Here is a 23464-nt window from a genome sequence, read left to right on the forward strand (position 1 = left end):
TCTGTCTTGATCGTTCATCACTGGAGTATTTGAGACTCTACTGAGGCAAATGCTTCCATCTACACCAGAAGGAAGGCTGAGGGGGGATGAGTTAATGGGGAGCACCTCCTGCTTCCCAAAGCCAGGCAAAGCTGTGCTAAGGGACCAGAGCAATAGTGTAAGCAGTGTGGGCTTTGCCTTGCACAAGGTTGACCAGGATTCTATTCACAACACCCCATAGGGTCCCCTGAGACCCACCTAGAGTCATCTCTGAGCACAGAGCCAGGAATAATTCCTGGGAATAGTACAGCTGGATGTGGCCCCAAAACAAGAAGTGTGTGCTGAATATCTGAGCCCTGCTCAAGCTTAGGTATCCCCAATGAATCTCCTTCCACACAGCTCCCATCTCAGGGTGCTTGATGGGTGTGGGGTGCATGGAAGAGCTGGCTTCTGAGCCCCTGCTTCGTGCTGGATATGAAGATCAGGAGGTAGGGCTGAACAATGATTCCCATTTTCCTTAGCTGTTCCTACACCTTCTCCCCAATTTCCACCCCATGAAGTCTGGGCCTGCCCCACCCTGCTGTTGCCCATCGCCCTGCTGTTTCGCCTTTTGTCAGAGCAGCTACCTCAAAGCTGAGTCAGCCAGGAGTTGGGTGATTGTTTGATAACATCCCTCCCCGCCTTCCACCCCCTCTATCACTGAGCCCATGGGCAACACACCCATGTTTCTGTTGCCATCAACACTAGGGCAGGCCCAGAGATTTGGGGTTTGGGAGCGGCCTGTCACCCTATGGATCACTGCAGTTCTGTACCAAGTTCCATAGCCAAGCACAATTCTCCCCCCCCCCCACTCCCGGGCGCCATGCAGGGGGTTCCCTATGGTTGGTTTCCCTCAAACTCAGGACCCTGAATTTGCTCGAGTATGTCAAGGCTACAAGACACCCGGAGGTCCCCTCTGTCAGGTCCCTCTTTGCTCCACATGCTCCAACCCAACACTCCCACATTCATTCTTCTTATTCATACATGCATGGTCCCTCAGGGATGACCCTGTTCAGAGTGCCCCAAATTAGGGTCAGTTTCCAGGATCCTTTGCTCCAAAGTCCCTCAATCCCTCAATCCCTGAATCTGAGAACTTCCAGGTGGGCTGCTCCCATAGTCTGGGAGGCTGGTTTAGAGTAGGAGCAGGTGACTTAGTGGAGGCTAGATGCACTAAAATCTGGAGCCTCAGGCTCTAGAGATAGGAGTGAGGGGCTCAGAAGAGCTGGTGGCTTCAACCTGTACCTGACAGGAAGGAGAGTCCAGGATGGGGTCTAGACTGTCTCAGCCCCAGGTATACCCAAACTTAAGCTCTCAGGGCCCTGGAGCTGCCTTTCGAGCCAGCAAATCCCAGAACCTCCCTTAGCCTGTGTCTGCCGGACCGAGGGGGAAGAGAGAGGATGGAGAGGACAGGAGACAGTGAACGCATAGACTTAACATATGTGCCCTTGGCCTTCTGCTCTCATACAGAACATCTCTCAGAAACATGCTTGCCCTCAAACTGTCCCTTACACAGAACCATGCATGCCCTCAGACCATTCCTCACACAGAATCATGTGTGCCCTCGGATCTTGCCTCACACAGAAGTACGCATGCCCTCAGAACGTTCCTCACACAGAAGTATGCACGCCCTCTTCCCCCTTAGTGGGTCACAGCCATACATTTGCCGGGGTGACATGGCGAAGGCCTCCCACATCCATTTACTGTTGGGAAAGTTTCTAAGTGCTTCTTGGCTGAGCTGTAGCCCTTTCTATCCTCATCTGGTGCCCGTCGATGGGCTTACACACTATTCCCAGAGCTGGCCCTTCTGTCTCACTACACTCCAGAGTCACACAGGCCAGCACTGCCTCCTGAGAAACCAGCAGCTGCAACTTTTGAGCACGCAGGGCCTGGGGCAGCGGGGAAGGATGCCTGGCCCTGAGCCCCAGCTGTAGCGGTGCAGGTGCCAGAAGACGCAGGGGCTAAAGCCCAAGGGCTGGAATGTGGGGTGCAATGTGCGTGACCTCCACAAAGCTTTCAGTCCTGAGCAGTGAGCTCTCAAGCTTCCCTCCATCTTTGGGACAGCGGACCCCCACACTCACCATGACAGCTCTTCACTTTTTGGAACCAAGGGGGGCCTCCAAGTCCGGAGAAGAGTCTTCAGGCAGGTCACAGCCCCTTGGGCAGCATGTGGGGGTTCTGAGGCTGTGGTTTAGGGCCACCCTTGATCTTCCTTGTTCAGCATCCCTCTCCAGGAGGAGCCCCACGAGCAGCCAGCCCGAGATTTAGGGGACTCAGGCGCAGGCAGGTCGATTTAAGCCACCTCAAGGTGAAGTTGCCAAACTGGAATGATTAAGAGCCTGGTAACCCGACACCCACACCATGGCCCGGGCAGGCGGGACAGCACCTGGAGTCATTCAGGTCTTGGCCTTCGGCTCTGAGGCTGCAGGTTGGTGCCCCACCTTGCCCCACCTCCAGAGATGTCGCAAAGCCTTCCCAGGCATGTGGCCCGCAAGGGTCTACCCTCCACTGGAAGCTCTTATGTTTGCGGGCAGGAGGGCAGTGGCCCCAGTGGGACCACTTGGACTGCACACTCCAGAGATGTTCCCCCTGTGAAGGTGAGATGCCGGTTCACAGATGTGCATGGCTGGGAAACAAAGAAGGGTGAACTACTTACTCCCTTTTCCTTGCACCAGATCTTGATGTTGAAGCTTCCATGGGCCCTTCTTATTGTCATCTTGCTATACCCCAACTCTGAGCAGACTCCACTCCGTTGAAACCGTGTTACTCAACATTGGAAGGCTGGAGGGGACCTGGGTCTTCTAGCCCAAGATTGATGAGGAAGGAAGTTCCGAGTAGTCAGGACCACACAGTATGTGAGTGGCTGTTTCAGACAATACTTGCCCCAGTCTGGCCATCCCTTCAGTCTAGCTCAGGTTAGAGCAGGAGTTAGCTCATCCTCAAATGGGCTCTTCTGCAGGCTATGTCGAATTCTAATGTTTAAGAGTAGCCTCCAGACCCTGAGACTCAGCACAAAAGGTGGGAAGGCCCAGGGGAGAGGCCCCGTCTCTGAGCAGAGGGAGGCAAGGCTATGAGATGTGTGTGTGGAGTGGAGATATGGGGGACGTGGGGGCCCAGGACCTACTCTCCCTTGCCTAGCACGCGTGTCAGTAGGCTTGTCTCCCAGCACAGAGGTTGGAGACCTGTTGGGAAGGACCGCTTCCCCCTTGGGCAGTGGCCTTTAGCCCTACAAGCCTGGGCACCCCAGTTCCTCTAGGTGCAGGGCTCACACCTGGCACAGGTCCCTCTCTCCTGGGGCTTCGAAAGTGATGAAGCAGGAAGGAGGCAGCTGTCCAGGCCCTGCCGCTGGGTTGGGAGCGGCCCTACTGAGACAGGGACGATTACTCAGAGGCAAGGAGCTGCAAGACAGGCCTGGGAAAGGGGCTGCTGTGGGCCTGGGAGGAGGTGGCAGCGAGGTGGGGCACAGAGGTTGGGGGAGGGCATAGAGCACTGAGCACCATCTTTCCCCCTGCTGCTGACTAAACCCTGTTTCTCTCCAATTTTTTCCTGTCCCTCTCTGACTTTTTCCTTCCCACTCATCTCCTTAAAGTGAGGCATTATTCCCTGCTTTGCTTACCCTCTCACCTCCCTTCCACCTGCCTTGGATCTGGGTGTCAGCATTAGACCAAAAGCACAGGTGGGGCTCTGAGAAATAGTACAGCAGGCTCTTGTATATGGCTGACTGGAGTTCGATCCCCAATCCCTGGCATCCTATATGTTCACTGAGCAATGCCAGGAGTGAGCCCTGAGCACAGAGATAGGAGTTACTCCTGAGCACTGCCAGGTGTGGCCCTCAAACCAAACCAAACAAACAAAACCACACGCTGTTGGAGTTGTATGTTCTCTCCCTACCCTAGTTCCTGCCAGTGAGGTTGTGGGTTTTGGGGGGTAGGCATGGGGGGATAGATTCCCCCATGTCCAAGCTTCAGACCTTGCAAGGCTTCCCCTGGTGCCAAACCCAGACCTGGATCCAGTTCTAGGCACACATGTGTGCTGTAGGGGCCCCACAATGAGGCTGATGGCAGGAATCACCCCTAGGACTTTTTTGGGGGGAAAATGAGACAGTGGTTGGTGTTGGGTCTGACTCCTGGGAGAGACTTGGGAAGCATGTCTGTGTTCCTGACCACTTTTGCAAAATCATTTATGGGAGTGTTGTGCTAAAGTCAGTAGTAAACTTGGCCCCGAGTGGTCCTGTGGGCAGCTGGGGGGGCCAGGCCCACCTCCATGAAACAGATCTTCTAGCAGAGGAAAAAAGCTCTGGGGGCACAGAGCTTCTTAAACAATAAATCTTTCCCCATCTTTAGTCTCTTTCTCTTCCTTCCCCTAGGATATTTTTGGGGAGGGCTACATAGCTACCAGAACTCCGGGGACCATACAGTTCTGGGAATCCAAGATAGCACTCCAGGGCCGGAGGGATGGCACAGTGGTGAGGGTGTTTGCCTAGCACAAGGCTGACCCAGGTTCGATCTCTGGTATCCACTAAGCACTGTCAGGAGTGAATCCTGAGTGCAGAGCCAGGAAAACTGCAAGGTGTTGCCCCAAAACAGAACTAAATGGCCAACCAACCCAGCACTCTCTGAAGCCTTTTCCCCATCCCCACCCAGGAAACTGCCATATGTGGGATACATGTTCCTGACTGTTTGCACCTGATTGCATGTCTGAAGGTCACCCCCATGCCCACATGCTCTCCAGAGAGCAGAGCTTCACTGCTGTATGATCCCACACTGAGGTTGGGGAGCTCCAGAGTGCCTGGCTTGCCCCTGCCTCCCCCTTTCCTATTAGAGCAAAACCAATGGGGCCAGGCTTCTTGGGGCGGGTCTGAGCTGCATTGTTAAAAAATGCTTGTTAGAAAGGTGACCCCGGGCCCGGAGAGATAGCACAGCGGTGTTTGCCTTGCAAGCAGCCGATCCAGGACCAAAGGTGGTTGGTTCGAATCCCGGTGTCCCATTTGGTCCCCCCCCCCCCCCCCGTGCCTGCCAGGAGCTATTTTCTGAGCAGACAGCTAGGAGTAACCCCTGAGCATCGCCTGGTGTGGCCCAAAAACCAAAAAAAAAAAAAAAAAAAAAAAGGTGCCCCTAGGAGGCTGGAACCGTGGCACAGGGTGTAAGGCATTTGCCTTAGCCTAGGACAAACCGAGGTTCAATCCCCTGGCGTCTCATATGGTCTCCCAAGCCAAGAGTGATTTCTGAGCACATAGTCAGGAGTAAGCCCTGAGCATCACCGGGTGTGGCACAAAAAACGGTGCCCCCGGAACCCCCAGACCTGTGGAATCAGAGTCTGTCCTCAGTGCCTGTCTTTGTACACACTTTCTGGTGTGGGATGCAGTTGTATCTGGAGGGAGCTGGATTTAGAAATGAGGCTGATGGATGAACCTAGAGGCTCCTTCCTGCCCCCACAAACTATGGCTCTTTTGGGGGAGCCCAAGTCACTCTCCACTATCTTTCATACCAGCCCTCCTTGGAAAGCATTTTTCCCAGGAAGTGATGAGTGGCCCCTTGAGGCCCTGTGCAGGGCATATGGAATGTGTGGTGTTGTGGGGGATAGCACAGGAGTGGAGTTTGCTCTGTGCATCTGCTGATGGAGCAGATCTGGACCCTGGCCTGGCCCACCTCTGTTAAATGGACACTAACCCCTGCCCGGGGACCCTGCCAGGATAAACATCATGGCACAGAAAGTGGAGATTGTGGAAGGTCTAGGGGTATCAACTGGGATGAAGGAAGAGCTTTCTGCTTCACTAACACCCCATGGACAAAGGAGTTGGGTATGGATAAGTGCCCTGTGCCAGGACAGGACTGACCCTCACTCAGTCCCCATGGTCCTCAGGACTGCCAGGACCCAGAGGATCAAGGATGGACTCTGTTCAGGTGGCACCAGGACATGGCCCTGTCTACACTTATTTTGTCCGCCACACCTGGTGATGATCAGGACTTACTCTTGGCTCTGTGCTCAGGAATTATTCCTGGCAGGCTTGGGGGACCATATGGGATGCTAGGGATCAAATCAGGGTTGGTTCGAGGCACCCACCATCTGTGCTATCTCTCCTGCCAGTCATCCATACTTTGATCATGGACAAGGGTGGGGGTGGCACCCCGTCATTGATGCCTTGGCTGCAGGCCTGAAGTGAATATAGCAAACAGCAGGCCCGCATTGATGATATGATTATCTTTATTGCAGCAGAAGTGCATAATTGTCTGGCTCTGGCTTGGCTAGACCAAGGTTGGGCTGGTTGGTTCAGGGTGAGGTGGGATACAGGAGGGGAGGCAGGAGATACCATTCCCCAGAGGCTCTTGAGCACTTACGGATCTTTCTCTTGCTTTCAGACTTTTAGTATCTCCAAGTCCTGGGTTTGATGTGCAGGCTTGGGGCTGGGGCCCATTTTTCAGGGTTGCTGAAAGATACTGGATGAGGATTTGATGTCACTCAGTCTTCCACCCCGAGGAAAATATTGAGGGGAGAAGTGATAGGCACCCCACCCCCAGTAAAATGGTTCAAATGTGTTCACACACACACACACACACACACACACACACACACACTGCTTGCAAATATGAGTCGTAAACTGAGCCCAAGGCTATTTTTACCCGAGTCCCTGGCAGACTCTTCGTGCCAGGACTGTCACTAGCCTGTCCTTTTGCGGGAGGGCAGAGGGCAGGTGAAGGGTGAGGGCGGTAAGAGGGTGAATCCAGAGGTGGGCCCTACCTAGAAGGATCAGCTTCTGGCTAAACTGACTTCTGTGCTTCGGGCGCCCTCTGCTGGACTATCTAGGAACGTTACCGTGCAGTTTAAAAACAACTTCAAAACACAGCTCAAATGGGAACGCTCAGGTCTTGCAGGCACAAGGCTCCATCCAGGCTTGGGGTATAACCTCCTACATCTCAGAGACCCCCGAGCAGGAAGAGGAAAGATTTGCAGGAGTGCAGTAAAGAAGGACGCTGGGAACCATGTCAGGGACCCTCAGGTCAGAGGAGGGAGAGAGGTTTTATCTGTGATATATATGTAGAGAATGAGGCAGTAGTGAGGGGACTCCCTATTCTTCTCTATGGGGGTGAGTCAGGAGTGGGGACAGGAGACACAGGGCCTGGGGCAAGCTTCTGCCTCATCTTCCTGGTTTCATATCCCAGTCCTGACCACATCTCACCCCATATTTTACCCTCTGGACCCTCCCCAAGGGCCAGGCTCCTGTCTTTTATTTATCTGAGCCATCTTATGCGTGGCCAGGCTGGGCCTGAGTCTGTGAACCCTCAGCAGGTCTTAGGGCTGAGACTAGCCAAGTGAAAGGCAGGAAGGGACTGAGTGAGGCCACAGTTTCTGGGGGCTGTTTCCGCACAGGACAGGTGAGGGAGGTTGCCCCAAGCAAGACTTAAGGGCTTGCTCGTTTCAGACTTGAGATTTTTGGGATGGCCCTGTTCTGACTATGCTTGTTTGAGAACTGGCCTGGGGCTTGTCTTGAGGTGGGATTGGGTGGGTGGAGTGGGGAACAAACTTTTGGGGGACTCTGTGGGTCCTGGTAACCAACATCTTGGGTAGGATTCGGCGCTGTGGGTGCAGTGGGTGGGCTGGCGTGCCCAGATTAGAGGGAGGTTGGTGACATAATTTCCTGTCTGTTTATTCCCTTGAAAGGGAAAGGAAGAGGGGCGTGGACAGAAAGAGGAATTGGGAGAACACAGGGAGGAAGGGAGAGAGATCACTTAAAAGTGGTCTGACAGGCAGATGGACTGGGATAAAGAGGTGGAAAATAAGAGACTGGGAGGAGGCTGAAGCAGGGGGGCATGGTGAGGTTGAGGGGCCCCTTCATTTGCCAGATTTCCAGTTGCAGAATGGAAGGAGGCCAGGAATACCACTGTCCCTGTCTGTCCCCACCTTCCCACCTTCCCCAGAGTCTGTCTGGGAGAGTCAGTCTGAGGGAGCTTCTCTCTCTCTCTCTCTCTCCTCTCTCTTTACCTCTCTCTTTCTCTCTCTCCTTCTCTCTCCTTCTCTCTCTACCTCTCTCTACCTCTCTCTCCCTCTCTCTCCTCTCTCTCCTTCTCTCTCTACCTCTCTCTTTTTCTCTCTCCCTCTCTCTCCTTCTCTCCCTCCCTCTCTCTCTACCTCTCTCTCTTTCTCTCTCTCCTTCTCTCTCTTTCTCTCTCTCCCTCTCTCTCTCCCCTCTCTCTCTCTTTCCCTTTCTCTCTTTATCTTTCTCTCTCCTCTCCTATCTCTCCCAACCCCGCAGCTGGCAGTGCCCACATGGGTCTCAGAAGTTTCCTGCCTGTTGACTTCAGCTGGGAACACCTTCTGCTGTTAGTCACATCAGCCCAGAGCACTTCCCCGACACCACTTCCGGCTGGGGTTTGTATCCCCAGAGTTTGGTATCCCCAGAGTCCCACACTGGCTCCCTAGGTTTCCTGTAATCTTGATTTCCTGTTACCCATCACCCCACCAAGATCTGGGGCTAGATCTCTCATTTTCATGGAAGCGTCTGTGACCACAGAAGTCCAAGAGGATTTCCTGGAAGAAGTCAGGAAGTGGTATTTTTTGTAGTCAATGCAGAACAGTGATGAGGAGGAAGAAAGAGCATGCTTGCACTGGGGTGCTCAGGCAGTCCCTAACTCACCATTCAGGTGGGGATGCAAAGGATAGAAAGGAGCTATCTTAGCAGGGTGCTCATCAAGTGCTCACTAAGGTGGCATATTCAGGTGTGATTCCATCTGCACCAGTACAAGGATTCTGGCCTGGTTCCACCACAGGGTGAGAGCTGTGGGGGGCCTGTGTGGCATAGCCCGTTGGCTCAGAGCAGCTGGCAGCTCCTCAGGGCACCTAGAACGGGGCTGCGGCTTTGCCATGCTGCACCCTCAAGTCTGGATGGGGAGATCCCCTATGTCCCCACCCACATTTCAGCATCACACCAATCTCTCCATCTCAGAGGCCCTGGAAATAGGGGCCCCAGCATTAGGTGCTAGAGCAGGAGACCTGGCAAGGAGAGGTGGGGTGGTCTTCACTCTTCTTCTTGGAGTTCCTGGCCAGATGTGGGATCTTTCCTGGAGGGACACACACCTAGCACTACTCAAGGGCCCCTCTCAGTGGGAGGTCATAAAGCTTTTGTCCTGCCCCCCTGAGCCACCTCAGGCCTAGAGGTGGGATCTTTAACAGGCCACTCTTCTCAGTACATTTTGTGTGTGTGAGTGTGAGTGTGTGTGTGTGTGTGTGTGTGTGTGTGTGTGTGTGTGTTGCAGGCAGGTCAAGTGGCCCTCAGGAAGTCTGAGGGTGAGTGACCCTCTGTCCCCTCCATTTCCTGAGGAAGATGCCAGTGGTCACTGAAGCCAGCAGGGGGCACACAAGTCTCTGGAATGGCCTCATAGTTGCTTCTTGGCTACACTCACTAAGGGATGAGGATGAAGCCAGAGAAAAAGAGAGCAGATCCAGGATTCAACTCTGACCTCCCCAAATCTCCATCCCTCTCCTGGCTGGTCATTGATCCTTTCTGAAAACACTCACCAAGCTCTCAAGGAGTGGGAGCCGAGTGTGTGTGTGTGTGTGTGTGTGTGTGTGTGTGTGTGTGTGTGTGTATAGCAACCTTATTCTGCTGCCCAAACATCCCATTAGTGGGTGAGGGAGAGAAGGGGGGCAACGTAGAGAGCATCTTACTGATGTTTATCTCAGCCCACCCACCTGCTGTAGCCAGCAGGCTCTTATCTGGTCTTTTTCCTGCATCCCCCAATAACTGCCAGACTCTTTTTATACTTCAGGGGCAGTTGTCAGTTACAGGGGTGTGTGTCCCAGTCCAAATGCCATTATTGGGGGGTGTCATCACCCATTAAAGGTACATTGATTAGTACCCTTATGTACATAAACAATTGCCCCCTTTTTATGTTAATAATTAAAAAATTATATAAATGAAATAATATTGTCCAGGTAAGTTAATTACCCTCTATGAACAATCCTCTATGAACAATTGTTAATAAATTATCCTCTATATTATTCATAATATTCATATTCATAATATAAGTTATCCTTTATACTGTTCATATATCTAGAGAACTATCCTCAGCGGTCAGTGGAGTCCTGTCAGGTGATAGTCTTCTGCAGATCTTCTAGCAAGGGTGCTTGTCAGCTGCATTTCTGCTTCTAATATCTTCAGTGTTATTTTGAAATCTCCAAAGCCAAGAGATAAGGTATAGGAAACAAATGATGTTTAGGGAACATAAATAGTAACTTCTTAACTTTCTATAAAATCTATGCCTATTCTAAGAAATTGAGACGCTCCAATCCTTTTGGGTAATTGGGCAACAAATTCTTTCTAGCTGCTTCCTGCTGATAAGGGACTTGGTGGGGTTATCAGAGTTTTTTTTTTCCATTTTCTATTTCTATGAATCTATCGTCTATCCATTTATCTATCTATCTATCTATCTATCTGGAATATTCTTTTTTTTTTTTTTTGTGGTTTTTGGGTCACACCCGGCAGTGCTCAGGGGTTATTCCTGGCTCCAGGCTCAGAAATTGCTCCTGGCAGGCACGGGAGGACCATACGGGACGCCGGGATTTGAACTGATGACCTCCTGCATGAGAGGCAAACACCTTACCTCCATGCTATCTCTCCGGCCCCTCTTTTTTATTTTTTTTATCTGAAATATTCTCATTTAAATTTTTCTTTTGCTCATTTTCTCTCTTGTTTGCTCATTTGTCTTTTCCCCTTTATTCTCACTATAAAAAAAACTCGGGGCCGGGCGGTGGCGCTAAAGGTAAGGTGCCTGCCTTGCCTGCGCTAGCCTTAGACCGCGGTTCGATCCCCCGGTGTCCCATATGGTCCCCCAAGCCAGGAGCAACTTCTGAGCACATAGCCAGGAGTAACCCCTGAGCGTTACCAGGTGTGGCCCAAAAACCAAAAACCAAAAACAAAAAAAAACCCCCAAAAAACCCAAAAAAACCTCTTTTGATTATTTTCTCTTTTTTGTCTTTTGCTTAATTTTTTTTTCTGTGATCTCTTTTGCTCATTTTCTCTCTGAATCTCTTGTGTTTATTTTCTCTCTAAAATCCTTTTTGTTCATTTCTCTTTTCCTGTTTTTCTCAATCTCTCTTTTATTTATTTCTCTCTCTTTTCAACATTCACCTTTTTACTTACATATTTTTCTACTTGAAGTCCTTGCAGAATCCAGAGTTCAATTATGTTCACTTGTTCAGGATGCCAGCTGCAAAAGCTTCAAGGCTGCAAGGGCAGCTGCCTGATGGGGTGATGTGCCCACCCAGGGATGCCAAGTAGTGACCCAGGACTGCCACCTGAGCAGCCTGAGAGAGTGAGAGAGAGAGAGAGAGAGAAAGAGTGAGAGAGAGGTATCATTTCATTCCCAGCCTGAAGTCAGCCAGTGTGTGTGTGTTTGTGTGTGTGTGTGTGTGTGTGTGTGTGTGTGTGTGTGTGTGTGTGTGTGTGTGCTGAGACTGAGATAGAGAATTTACCTGCCAGAGAGGGCGGGGGAAGCCTATAGGTCTAGGTTTGAGAGAGAGAACAGAGAATGAGGGATAGAGGCAGAGCAGGCAGCATCTTGATGCTTTATCTCTGACTCTGCCAGGCTGGCAGGCTCTGCTCTGGACTCTGCACTGGGCCCCCCAATAATGGCCAGACTCTCCTTTTTATACTTTGGGGGCAGTTGTCAGTTACAGGGGGGCATGTTACAGTCCAATTGCCATTACAGAAGGGATGTCATCACCCCTTAAAGGTACATTGATTAGGGCCCGGAGAGATAGCACAGTGGTGTTTGCCTTGCAAGCAGCCGATCCAGGACCTAAGGTGGTTGGTTCAAATCTCGGTGTCCCATATGGTCCCCCGTGCCTGCCAGGAGCTATTTCTGAGCAGACAGCCAGGAGTAACCCCTGAGCACTGCCGGGTGTGACCCCAAAACAAAAACAAAACAAAACAAAAAAGGTACATTGATTAAATCCCTTATACACACAAACCAACTTGTATGTGTGTGAACAGTTGTGAGCTGGGATGGATGGGGTATGGGCCATGCAGGTGGTTGTAGGTGTTGGGGACGGTGTGGACTCCTGCATGTTCTCATCCCTATTTCTCCACCTGAGCATGGTGTGTCACGGGCTTTCCTAGTGCTGCTGTTTTCTGAGAAAACCCATGTAAAACCAAAAGTCTTGGACAAGACTGGCATTGACACAGACACAAGATGCTTATCCTGGATCCTGGTTCTCAGTGATCTGCTAAGAGACAGAATGAGGGTTGAACTCTCAGGTCACCGTTGGTGAAAGTAAGTGTCAGGTGTGCCCAGAGAACAGTGGCAGGAATGTGTATGCAGAACCTCAGAGTCCCTTGGTCTGAGAACATAGAGGTTAGAGTACAGGTCTGCTGGTGCAGAGTCAGGCACAGGTGAGAAGCTCCACTTTGCTGTTTCTTGGCAGTGAGTGTCACTTCATCCCTCTTATCTCTGCTCCCATATTAAGGAATTTGAATTTCAGTGCAAGAACAGTAGGTCGGTTAAGCAGTGGAATGTTCTTTTCCTAAAAATAACACACACACACACACACACACACACACACACACACACACAAAATACATATTCATGGTCCCAATAGACTAGAAATTAGGTTTCTTTCTTTTTTTTTGTAGGTATCTAATAACTTTTTTTTTTTTATAAATTTCAAGATTTTACAAAATAATAGAAAGTACTATTCTACAATAATAGTTGTAAAGAAAAGATTCTTTTACTAAAGTCCAATGAGCTAATTCCCTAACCCGATAAATCACTGGCATAACAATAATAACAACAAATAATATTTTACTGCATTTTCTGTTTTCTTTCTCCTTTACTTTTCAGCTTTACACACACATTCACATGTACGCATATGTGAACACACACACACACCATGACCATTACCACCATCATCAGTAACAATAAGTGTAATAACAACAATCATGGTAAAGCAGAAGGTGAATGAAAATAAATACCATCATACCAATATACCTGCCTTCAAGAAACTGGTGTCAATATGGGAGTAAATGAACAGCTGAATAATAATCCAGAAAGGTAAAGCTAGAACCTTGAGACATCATTAACTTTTTGTTTTTTTATATGAAGCAAAGAAAAAATTTTAATAGAGAAAGGCCGCCAGTACTGGATATTTCTTTTTTATATATATTTTATTTAAACACCTTGATTACATACATGATTGTGTTTGGCTTTCAGTCATGTAAAGAACACCACCCATCACCAGTGCAACATTCCCATCACCAATGTCCCAAATCTCCCTCCTCCCCACCTGACCCCCGCCTGTACTCTAGACAGGCTCTCCATTTCCCTCATACATTCTCATTATTAGGACAGTTCAAAATGTAGTTATTTCTCTAACTAAACTCATCACTCTTTGTGGTGAGCTTCCTGAGGTGAGTTGTAACTTCCAGCTCTTTTCTCTTTTGTGTCTGAAAATTATTATTGCAAGAATGTCTTTCATTTTTCTTAAAACCCATAGATGAGTGAGACCATTCTGTGTTTTTCTCTCTCTCTGACTTATTTCACTCAGCATAATAGATTCCGTGTACATCCATGCATAGGAAAATTTCATGACTTCATCTCTCCTGACAGCTGCATAATATTCCATTGAGTATATGTACCACAGTTTCTTTAGCCATTCGTCTGTTGAAGGGCATCTTGGTTGTTTCCAGATTCTTACTATGGTAAATAGTGCTGCAATTAATATAGGTGTAAGGAAGAGGTTTTTGTATTGTCTTTTTGTGTTCCTAGGGTATATTCCTAGAAGTGGTATAGCTGGATCGAATGGGAGCTCGATTTCCAGTTTTTGGAGGAATCTCCATATTGCTTTCTATAAAGGTTGAACTAGACGACATTCCCACCAGCAGTCGATAAGAGTTCCTTTCTCTCCACATCCCCGCCAACACTGCTTGTTCTCATTCTTTGTGATGTGTGCCAATCTCTGGGGTGAGAGGTGGTACCTCATAGTTGTTTTGATTTGCATTTCCCTGATGACTAGTGATGTGGAGCATTTTTTCATGTGTCTTTTGGCCATTTGTATTTCTTCTTTGTCAAAGTGTCTGTCCATTTCTTCTCCCCATTTTTTGATGGGATTAGATATTTTTTTCTTGTAAAGTTCTGTCAGTGCCTTGTATATTTTGAGATTAGCCCCTTATCTGATGGTATTGGGTGAATAGTTTCTCCCACTCAGTGGGGTGCTCTTGTATCCTGGGCGCTATTTCCTTTGAGGTGCAGAAGCTTCTCAGCTTAATATATTCCCATCTGTTAATCTCTTCTTTCACTTGCTTGGAGAGTGCAGTTTCCTCCTTGAAGATGCCTGTAGTCTCAATGTACTGGAGTGTTTTATCTACATGTTGTTCTATATATCTTATGGTTTTGGGTCTGATATTGAGGTCTTTAATCCATTTGGATTTTACCTTCGTACATGATGTTAACTGGGGGGGTCTAAGTTCAATTTTTTTGCAAGTGGCTAGCCAGTTGTGCCAACACCACTTGTTGAAGAGGCTTTCCCTGCTCCATTTAGGATTTCTTGTTCCTTTATCAAAAATTAGGTGATTGTATGTCTGGAGAACATTCTCTGAGTATTCAAGCCTATTCCACTTATCTGAGGTCCTGTCTTTATTCCAATACCATGCTGTTTTGATAACTATTGCTTTGTAGTACAGTTTAAAGTTGGGGAAAGTAATTCCTCCCATATTCTTTTCCCCAATGATTGCTTTAGCTATTCTAGGGTGTTTATTGTTCCAAATGAATTTCAAAAGTGCCTGATCCACTTCTTTGAAGAATGCCATGGGTATCTTTAGAGGGATTGCATTAAATCTGTACAATGCTCTGGGGAGTATTGCCATTTTGATTATGTTAATCCTGCCAATCCATGAGCAAGGTGTGTGCTTCCATTTCCATGTGTCCTTTCTTTTTCTTGTAGCAGAGTTTTATAGTTTTCTTTGTATAGGTCCTTCACATTTTTAGTCAAGTTGATTCCAAGATATTTGAGTTTGTGTGGCACTATTGTGAATGGGGTTGTTTTCTTAATGTCCATTTCTTCCCTATTATTATTGGTGTATAGAAAGGCCATTGATTTTTGTGTGTTAATTTTGTAACCTGCCACATTGCTATATGAGTTTATTATTTCTAGAAGCTTTTTGGTAGAGTCTTTAGGGTTTTCTAAGTAGAGTATCATGTCATCTGCAAACAGCAAGAGCTTGACTTCTTCCTTTCCTATCTGGATTCCCTTGATATCTTTTTCTTGCCTAATCACTATAGCAAGTACTTCCAGTGCTATGTTGAATAGGAGTGGTGAGAGAGGACAGCCTTGTCTTGTGCCAGAATTTAGAGGGAAGGCTTTTAGTTTTTCTCCATTGAGGACAATATTTGCCTCTGGCTTGTGGTGGATGGCCTTAACTATATTGAGAAAGGTTCCTTTCAGTCCCATCTTGCTAAGAGTTTTGATCAAGAATAGGTGTTGGACCTTATCAAATGCTTTCTCTGCATTTATTGATATGATCATGTGATTTTTATTTTTCTTGTTGTTGATGTTGTGTATTATGTTGATAGATTTATGGATGTTAAACCAGCCTTGCATTCCTGGGATGAAACCTACTTGATCATAGTGGATGATCTTCTTAATGAGGCATTGAATCCTATTTGCCATGATTTTGTTGAGGATCTTTGCATCTTTGTTCATCAGCGATATTGGTCTGTAATTTTCTCTTTTTTTGTAGCATCTCTGTCTGGTTTAGGTATCAAGGTGATGTTGGCTTCATAAAAGCTATTTAGAAGTGTTCCTGTTTTTTCGATTTCATGAAAGAGTCTTGCCAGGATTGGTAGTAGTTACTTTTGAAAGGTTTGAAAGAATTCATTAGTGAATCCATCTGGGCCTGGGCTTTTGTATTTGGGCAGGCATTTGATTACTGTCTTAATTTCCTCAATAGTGATGGGGGTGTTTAGATATGCTAGATCCTCTTTGTTCAACCGTGGAAGATTATAAGAGTCCAAGAATTTATCCATTTCTTCCAGGTTCTCCTTTTTAGTGGCATAGAGTTTCTCAAAGTAGTTTCTGATTACCCTTTGAATCTCTGCCATATCAGAAGTGATCTCTCCTTTTTCATTCCTAATATGAGTTATCAAGTTTCTCTCTCTCTCTTTCTCTCTCTCTCTCTCTCTTTCTTTGTTAGTTTTGCCAGTGGTCTATCAATCTTGTTTATTTTTTCAAAGAATTAACTTCTGCTTTTGTTGATCTTTCAGATTGTTTTTTTGGGTTTCCACTTTATTGATTTCTACTCTCAGCTTTGTTATTTCCTTCTGTCTCCCTATTTTTAGTTCCTTTTGTTGAGCACTTTCTAATTCTATGAGCTGTGTCATTAAGCTGTTCAGGTATGCCCCTTCTTCTTTCCTGATGTGTGCTTGCAAAGCTATACATTTTCCTCTCAGTACCGCTATTGCTGTGTCTCATAGGTTCTGATAGTTTGTGTCTTCATTGTCATTTGTTTCTAGGAAGGTTTTGATTTCCTCTTTGATTTCATCTCAAACCCACTGGTTATTCAGTATTAGGCTGTTTAACTTCCAGGTATTAAAGTTTTTCTTCTGTGTCCCTTTGTAGTTCACATATAATTTCAGTGCCTTGTGGTCAGCGAAGGTAGCCTGCAAAATTTCTATCCTCTTGATATTATGGAGGTATGTTTTATGTGCTAGCATGTAGTCTATCCTGGAGAATGTCCCATGTACATTAGAGAAGAATGTGTATCCAGGTTTCTGGGGGTGGAGTGTCCTATATATATCTACTAGGCCTCTTTCTTCCATTTCTCTTTTCAGATCTAGTATATTCTTGTTGGGTTTCAGTCTAGTTGACCTATCAAGTGTTGACAATGCCGTGTTGAGGTCTCCCACAATTATTGTGTTGTTATTGATATTATTTTTCAGATTCGTCAACAATTGTATTAAATATTTTGCTGGCCTCTCATTCAGTGCATATATGTTTAGGAGCGTGATTTCTTCCTGCTGTACATATCCCTTGATTAGTACAAAATGTCCATCTTTGTCCCTTACAACTTTCCTGAGTATAAAGTTTGCATTATCTGCTTTTAGTATGGCCACTCCAGCTTTTTTATGGGTGTTGTCTGCTTGGATGATTTTCCTCCAGCCTTTTATTTTGAGTCTATGTTTGTTCTGACTATTCAAGGTGCGTTTCTTGTAGGCAGCAGAAGGTTGGATTAAGTTTTTTGATCCATTTAGCCACTCTGTGTCTCTTAACTGGTGCATTTAGTCCATTGACATTGAGAGAAAGAATTGTCCTGGGATTTAGTGCCATCTTTATATCAAAGTTTGACGTGTCTGTTGGTCAGTCTTGTCTTAAAGTAGGTTTTTCAGTTTTTCTTTTAAGACTGGCTTTGAGTCTGTGAAGTTTCTGAGCTGTTGTCTGTCTGTGAAACCATGTATTGTTCCTTCAAACTTGAAAGTGAGTTTTGCTGGGTGCAGTATTCTAGGTGAAGCATTTATTTCATTGAGTTTTGTCACTATGTCCCACCACTGCTTTCTGGCCTTGAGTGTTTCAGGTGACAGGTCTGCAGTAAATCTCAAGGATGTTCCCTTGAATGTAATTTCTCTTTTCAATCTTGCTGCTTTCAGAATTCTGTCTCTATCTGTGGGATTCATCATTGTGACTAGGATGTGTCTCAGGGATTTTTTTCTGGGGTCTCTTTTAGTTGGTACTCTTCAGGCATGCAGGATTTGATCACATATATTCTTTAGCTCTGGTAGTTTCTCTTTAATGATGTTCTTGACCCTTGATTCTTCCTGGAGATTTTCTTCTTGGGTCTCTGGGACTCCAATGATTCTTAAGTTGTTTCTGTTGAGCTTATCATAGACTTCTATTTTCATCTGTTCCCATTCTTTGGCTAATTTTTCCATTGTTTGATCATTTGCTTTAAGGCTTTTTTCCAGTCTCTTCTGCTGTATGGAGTTGTTATTCATCTCATCTTCCAGTGTACTAATTCTATCCTCAGCTGCTGTTAACCCGTGGGAAAGCTCATCCATGTTTTTCTTCAATTCATCTACTGAGTTTTTCAGACCTGTTATTTGACCTGAAATTTCAGTTTGGAGTTTTCCCATTTCTATCTTCATATTCTCTTGATTCTTATTAGTGTTCTCTTCTATACTTTCTTTGAGTTCTTTGAACATCTTCCATATTTCGACTCTAAACTCCTTATCTGAGAGACTGACTAGATGGTTAGACATGTTCTGGTCATCTGAGTTGCTGTCTTCATTCTCTAGGTCTGGCACTGGCCTGCGTTGTTTCCCCATTGTCACACTTGTATTGTGGGTTTTTCTACGTGTTGTGGTTGTATTCATTGGCTAAATAATGTGCGAGGCCGCATAGCGAAGCTGAGCGGCTGCGCTCCTCTGGCTCCTTCCTCTTTGGGAATATCAACTCACCTCCAGGGAAGGCTCCAGGGAAGGCTCCAGGGAAGGCTAGCTGTGTGCAGATGAAACCACACACTGGATGAAATCAGGCTCTAGGGAAGGCTAGCCATGCGCAGATGAAGCCACACACAGGATAAAATCAGGCCAAGAATGCAGCACAGCACAGGAGACAGTCAGAGATGGGTGCTGGCATCTGAGTTCCAGCAGAGTTCAGCAGCTTCTCCCTTTCCAGGAGTCGAAATTAGGTTTCTTAACCTTCCCTGCCACACACACACACACACACTTAGTTTCACCAGAGAGAATTTTACACATACCTGCATGTACAAGTAGTATAAATAGATATACTTGTATACAATAGACATACAAGTCAAATATTTACTGACAATAATTTAAAAAGAAATTTAATTCAGGGTCAGAGCAATAACGCAGCGTAGGGCATTTACCTTGTACATGATAGAACCAGAGTTCTATCTCAGGCATCCCATAGCTTCCCGGACTGTTAGGTGTGGACCCCAAGAACATTTAAGTCATATTTAAGAATAGTTTTTTGGGGCTGGAGAGATAGCATGGAGGTAAGGCGTTTGCCTTTCATGCAAGAGGTCATCGGTTCGAATCCCAGCGTCCCATATGGTCCCCCGTGCCTGCCAGGAGCAATTTCTGAGCATGGAGCCAGGAGTAACCCCTGAGCACTGCCGGGTGTGACCCAAAAACCACAAAAAAAAAAAAAAGAATAGTTTTTAACTATCCTCATATCTGGTTACATGACCCCATATGGGATTGAGAGGCACAGTTATTTGGGAGGGCACTCCTGGTGATGTTCAGGGGTTACTTTTGACTCTATTCTTAGGAATTACTCTTAAGGAGCCTTAGGGGTCATATGGAATGATGGGGATAGAACCTGAGTTGGCTATGTGCAAGGCAAGTGTTCTCCCTGCTGGACTATCTCTCTGGCCCCAGAGAGGCACAATTTAAGAACTCAGGAATTTAAGAAATTGCTATTTATTTTCTGGTCACACTTAAAGTGGCTAATCTGAACTTGCTTCTTAAATCTAACCTAGCCTGCTACCCACATTCTTGCTATATGCTTGATATCTGTTAATGCCAGTATTTATCACCTGGAGTCATAAGCACCCCTGTCGGGCTCCCAGAATATTCCAAGAGGTTAAAAAATCATGAAAATGGGCAAAGAGGTTTGATAGAATAGGGAGCCACAGGGAAGAGACCTTTGTTTTTGTTTTTGAGCTATACCCCGCAGCACTCAGGGGCTACTCTTGACTGTGCTCAGAAATCACTCCTGGCAGGCCTGGGGGACCATATGGGATGCTAGGCATTGAACCTGGGCTGGCCACGTGCAAGGCAAACATCCTACTTGCTGTGCTATTGCTCCACCCCAGGAAGAACCTTGGTCCTCCTCCTGAGAGCCTGATTCCCTTTGCCTCTGACCCATCTCTCATCTCCCTATGGGCCTGTCTCTATCCCCTTGACTTTATAAATGTGATAGGAATTTAGCTGAGACTATATATAAAAGGTAAAGAATGAGTTGCAAACAAAGCCTAGGAATTCATGAGGATGTTGAGGTGTCCGATCTTGGGGTCCTTCAGGCTAACTTCCTGACCACTGGGCTTCCCTCTGTACGTCACAGGCTTCCTGTGACTTGGACAAGGCCTCTCCCTTTGCCTTCAAGACTTGTTCTGAGAAACAAAATGCAGATAATGGTGGGATCACTGGGAGGTGAGACCTATGAGGGGTGGGACCCCCACAGCTGGCCTCAAGGGGCTTGCCTGAACTCTGAGTTGGCCTCTGGGACTGATGTTCCTGTGGCATTCGAGAAACAGAGAACTGTGGCCCCACTAATGTCTCTGTCCCCCACAGCTGAGGAATCCATCAGCACCTTGGGCCTGATCCTAGGCGTGGGGCTGTCACTGCTGCTCATGTCCATCTTGGGCTACAGCCTGGCCAAGTGGTACCAGCGCGGCTACTGTTGGGAGGGTGAGTATGCTCCACTTCCCAGTGTCCAGGCATGCAAATGCAGTTCCGGTGGCTGCTGCTGTGGTTGAAGACTTGAGTGGGTTGCCAGGCTCTCGGGTGGCTGTGTGGGTAGTAGGCTCTTTCCAGCAGGCATCTGGCCTTCAGCCCCCCCTCCCACCCCCCAAATCCACAGGGCTTCGAGCAAAGTGGATGGCTCAGGAACAGGTGTTCATGTAATGCCCTCTTGTCAGTCACTTCCTGAGGCCCTGGGCCTGCAGATGCTTCACTGTAGTCTTCCCAAATTCACTGCAGGTGTTCCCAGCTCTGACTCACACCCACAAGCCCCCATGTACTTGGGAAAGTTGGAGCAGGGTAGGAACAGGTATGTACAGGGACATGTAGGAACCTGCAGTTTCTGCCAGTATCACGGGCACCCTTGGATGCCAAAGCCCTTTGGTCTAAGATGGTCTTTAAATTTTCCCCCAAGAATGAAATTCTTAGTAATCATTTTTCATTGCTGAAAACGTACAGTCAAAGTCATGGGCTTGAGGAAGTAGGGATCCAGATCCAAACTCAGATCTGCTTTCGGGTCCAAGCCAGGCTTGTGTCTGTCTAAAAGAGTCATTGAGCCCCCTTAATAGCTTACATGGGCTACACTTATTTGTTCAGTGCCAAAGCAGACCTGAGAGTGATAGTGATACCTTCATGGCACCTAAGACCCAGCTCCTTCACCCCACACCTCTCAGACCCCGTTCTCTAGGTCCCAGACACTAACTCTCTGTCTGGCTTCTCTTCCTAGGGCCCAGTTTTGTCTTCAACTTATACCAGATTCGGTGAGTGGATCCAGGTCAGATGTGGTTTCAGGGAAGGCATGGGGCTCAGCACTGACTGATCTTCATGTCCCCCCACTATGTCCCATGAATGAGGGCAGGGCAGGGGCCATCGACTACTGGAAAGTTCCTGGAATAAAAACAAACACAGAGGGGACAGTGCCTAGCCCTAAGGCAGTGATCCTCTGAGCACCCAAAGCATGCATTTACTCATTTATTCAGTTACTCATTCATTCATTCATTCATTCACTCACTTATTCATTCATATTCACTCAATCACTCACCCATTCACTCATGTATTCCTTTTTTAATATTTAATTTAATATATCTTTAGATTTTTTTTGGACCACACCTGGCAGTTCTCAGGATTTATTCGTAGTTCTGAACTCAGGGAACACTCCTGTCAGGGCTCAGAGGCTCATACAAGGTGTTGGGGATACAGGTTGGCTGTGTGTAAGGCAAATGCCTTACCGAATGTACAATCTCTTCAGCCCCTTCATTCATATTTTTTCACTTAATTCAGTCATTCACGCACTCATTTACTCATCCATGCATTCAGTCATTCTACTCATATCATTCATTTTTTCACTTTATTCAGTCATTCACTCATTCATTCTCTCACTGCCTTCAATCATACTCTCATTCACTTGCTCACTCATTCCCTCCCTCACTCATTCCTTCAGAATTCATCCCTCTACTGTCTCTTGTTTAGGAAGTACTGGTTGTGGCCAGACCTAGGCTTCTAGTTTCTCAGACTCCAAAGATAACCAAGCCCAAGATCTGTGTGGACTTGGGCCTGATTGCAGGTCAGCCCAGACACAATATATGGTGGAAAGAGCGGCACTTGGGGACAGAAGGGGGGATTTTGGGAACAAGCTCTGGGGGAGAAGTTAGGTCCTCAGCCCCCATTGTTTCGGGGACTCTCTTTTCCAGGAACCTGAAGGAGCTGGAGGCAGGCCCCCCCTTCACCATCAGCGGCCACATCAGTAGCCCTGACGGCAGCTACATGAGATTTTCCGACAGGCTGGTATGAGCTAGAAGGTGACAGGTGAGTGGGAAAGTGGGGGACTCCACCAACTGTTGGGAACCCATAGAGGAGTTCAGAGCTGCCCTCCTGGCCCCTGCACAGTGGTGGGTGTGCTGGAGAAGCTTTTGGGGTCACACCTCCACCTCCGCCTCCAGTTTCAGTAGTTGCTCTTCCACAAGTCCGCTCAGCCATGTCAGGCCTTTCTTCCCTGGAGTTCAGGTCCCCTCAGATGGAAGCTTCTAGAGTGACGTTTGCAGGTGTCAGAGGGTCACTCTCACCCAGTGGCCTTGCAGGAGCATAGCTGGACCTTGGTGTCCTTCCTTGCACTTCAGCACCAAGGGGGACTTGCAGGTTGGGGGGTGCAGGTGGTCCTGGTTCAGGGCTGGTGACTTCAGGTGCGGGAACTGGGCGGTCAGCGAGCCGAAGGGAGAACGAAGGGTATTTCCCATCCTCGGATGTAGAACCGAGAGCTGCTGCTTCCTCTTTCAGGCTGTGACGCACGATCCCGGCCTGAGCCCCCCTCAGCCTACCCACTTCCACTTCCCAGGTTTCTGCTTCCACAGGGACTGGCAGCTCTGGAGTCCTGCTCACAGGAATGGGGAGCAACCGCCTGGAAGTCTGGAATTCGATGGGTGGGTTCAGTAAGGGACTCTGGGTTCTAGGTGGAGCCAGAATATACCCCCCCCCTCAGAACCCTTCATGCTGCCTCCTCACTGTGCTTTACTCCGCTCGTCCCAAACTGGCCTGGGAGACCAAATGCCTATAGTTTCTCGCTCTCTGCTGTCATGGTCAGAGTTGCACTCCAGCATGGATTGCCTTCTCCCCTGTGGCCCCCACATCAAGTCTTGTCTTTCAGCTCTCACCTCACCATCGCTCCCTCCTTTAGGCCCTCCCTGAGCCTTCAGATCTGCCACCACCATTGGATTCCTCCCATTTCACTCCCTAATCGGCAAGTCCTACGTTGTGGTAATAGCAGTGGCACAACTTAAAATTTTTTTTATTTATTAAAGCACTGTGATTTACAATGCTATTATTATTGCTGTTGTTTATTTTTTGAGTCACACCCGGCAGTGCTTATGAGTTACTCCTAGCTCTGAGCTCAGAAATTGCTCCTGGCAGGCACTAGGGACCATATGGGATGCTGGGATTTGAATCAGCATTGGTCCTGAATCAGCTGCATGCCAGGCAAACGCCTA

At 47.6% G+C, this 23464-nt stretch overlaps 3 protein-coding genes across 3 annotated transcripts in view; 1 reads left to right on the forward strand and 2 right to left on the reverse strand.

Moving 5' to 3' along the window:
* The window catches only part of TMPRSS4 (transmembrane serine protease 4), a 33137-nt gene extending 32567 nt beyond the window's left edge, over positions 1-570 (reverse strand). The window contains exon 1 of the mRNA XM_049778397.1: positions 556-570. Coding sequence (XP_049634354.1) covers positions 556-570 — 15 coding nt within the window. The remainder of the gene's footprint in view (positions 1-555) is intronic.
* UBE4A (ubiquitination factor E4A) overlaps positions 1-23464 on the reverse strand; it is a 626538-nt gene that overhangs the window by 262003 nt on the left and 341071 nt on the right. The window lies entirely within an intron of this gene.
* Positions 2377-22284, forward strand: SMIM35 (small integral membrane protein 35). The gene is made up of 4 exons (XM_049778398.1): positions 2377-2443; positions 20316-20432; positions 21211-21244; positions 22175-22284. The coding sequence occupies exons 1-4, from the start codon at positions 2377-2379 to the stop codon at positions 22272-22274; spliced, it is 318 nt and encodes a 105-aa protein (XP_049634355.1). The 3' UTR covers positions 22275-22284.

The sequence above is a fragment of the Suncus etruscus genome, chromosome 8 (assembly GCF_024139225.1).
Source record: "Suncus etruscus isolate mSunEtr1 chromosome 8, mSunEtr1.pri.cur, whole genome shotgun sequence".
Classification (NCBI taxonomy): domain Eukaryota; kingdom Metazoa; phylum Chordata; class Mammalia; order Eulipotyphla; family Soricidae; genus Suncus; species Suncus etruscus.

Bases quoted from the DNA above. Each gene is read 5' to 3' on its own strand.
- SMIM35 (XM_049778398.1), top strand. From the start codon at position 2,377: ATGGCCCGGGCAGGCGGGACAGCACCTGGAGTCATTCAGGTCTTGGCC. The intron at 2,444-20,315 runs GTTGGTGCCCCA...TGTCCCCCACAG, and splicing joins CTTCGGCTCTGAGGCTGCAG to CTGAGGAATCCATCAGCACC. The intron at 21,245-22,174 runs GTGAGTGGATCC...TCTCTTTTCCAG, and splicing joins TTCAACTTATACCAGATTCG to GAACCTGAAGGAGCTGGAGG.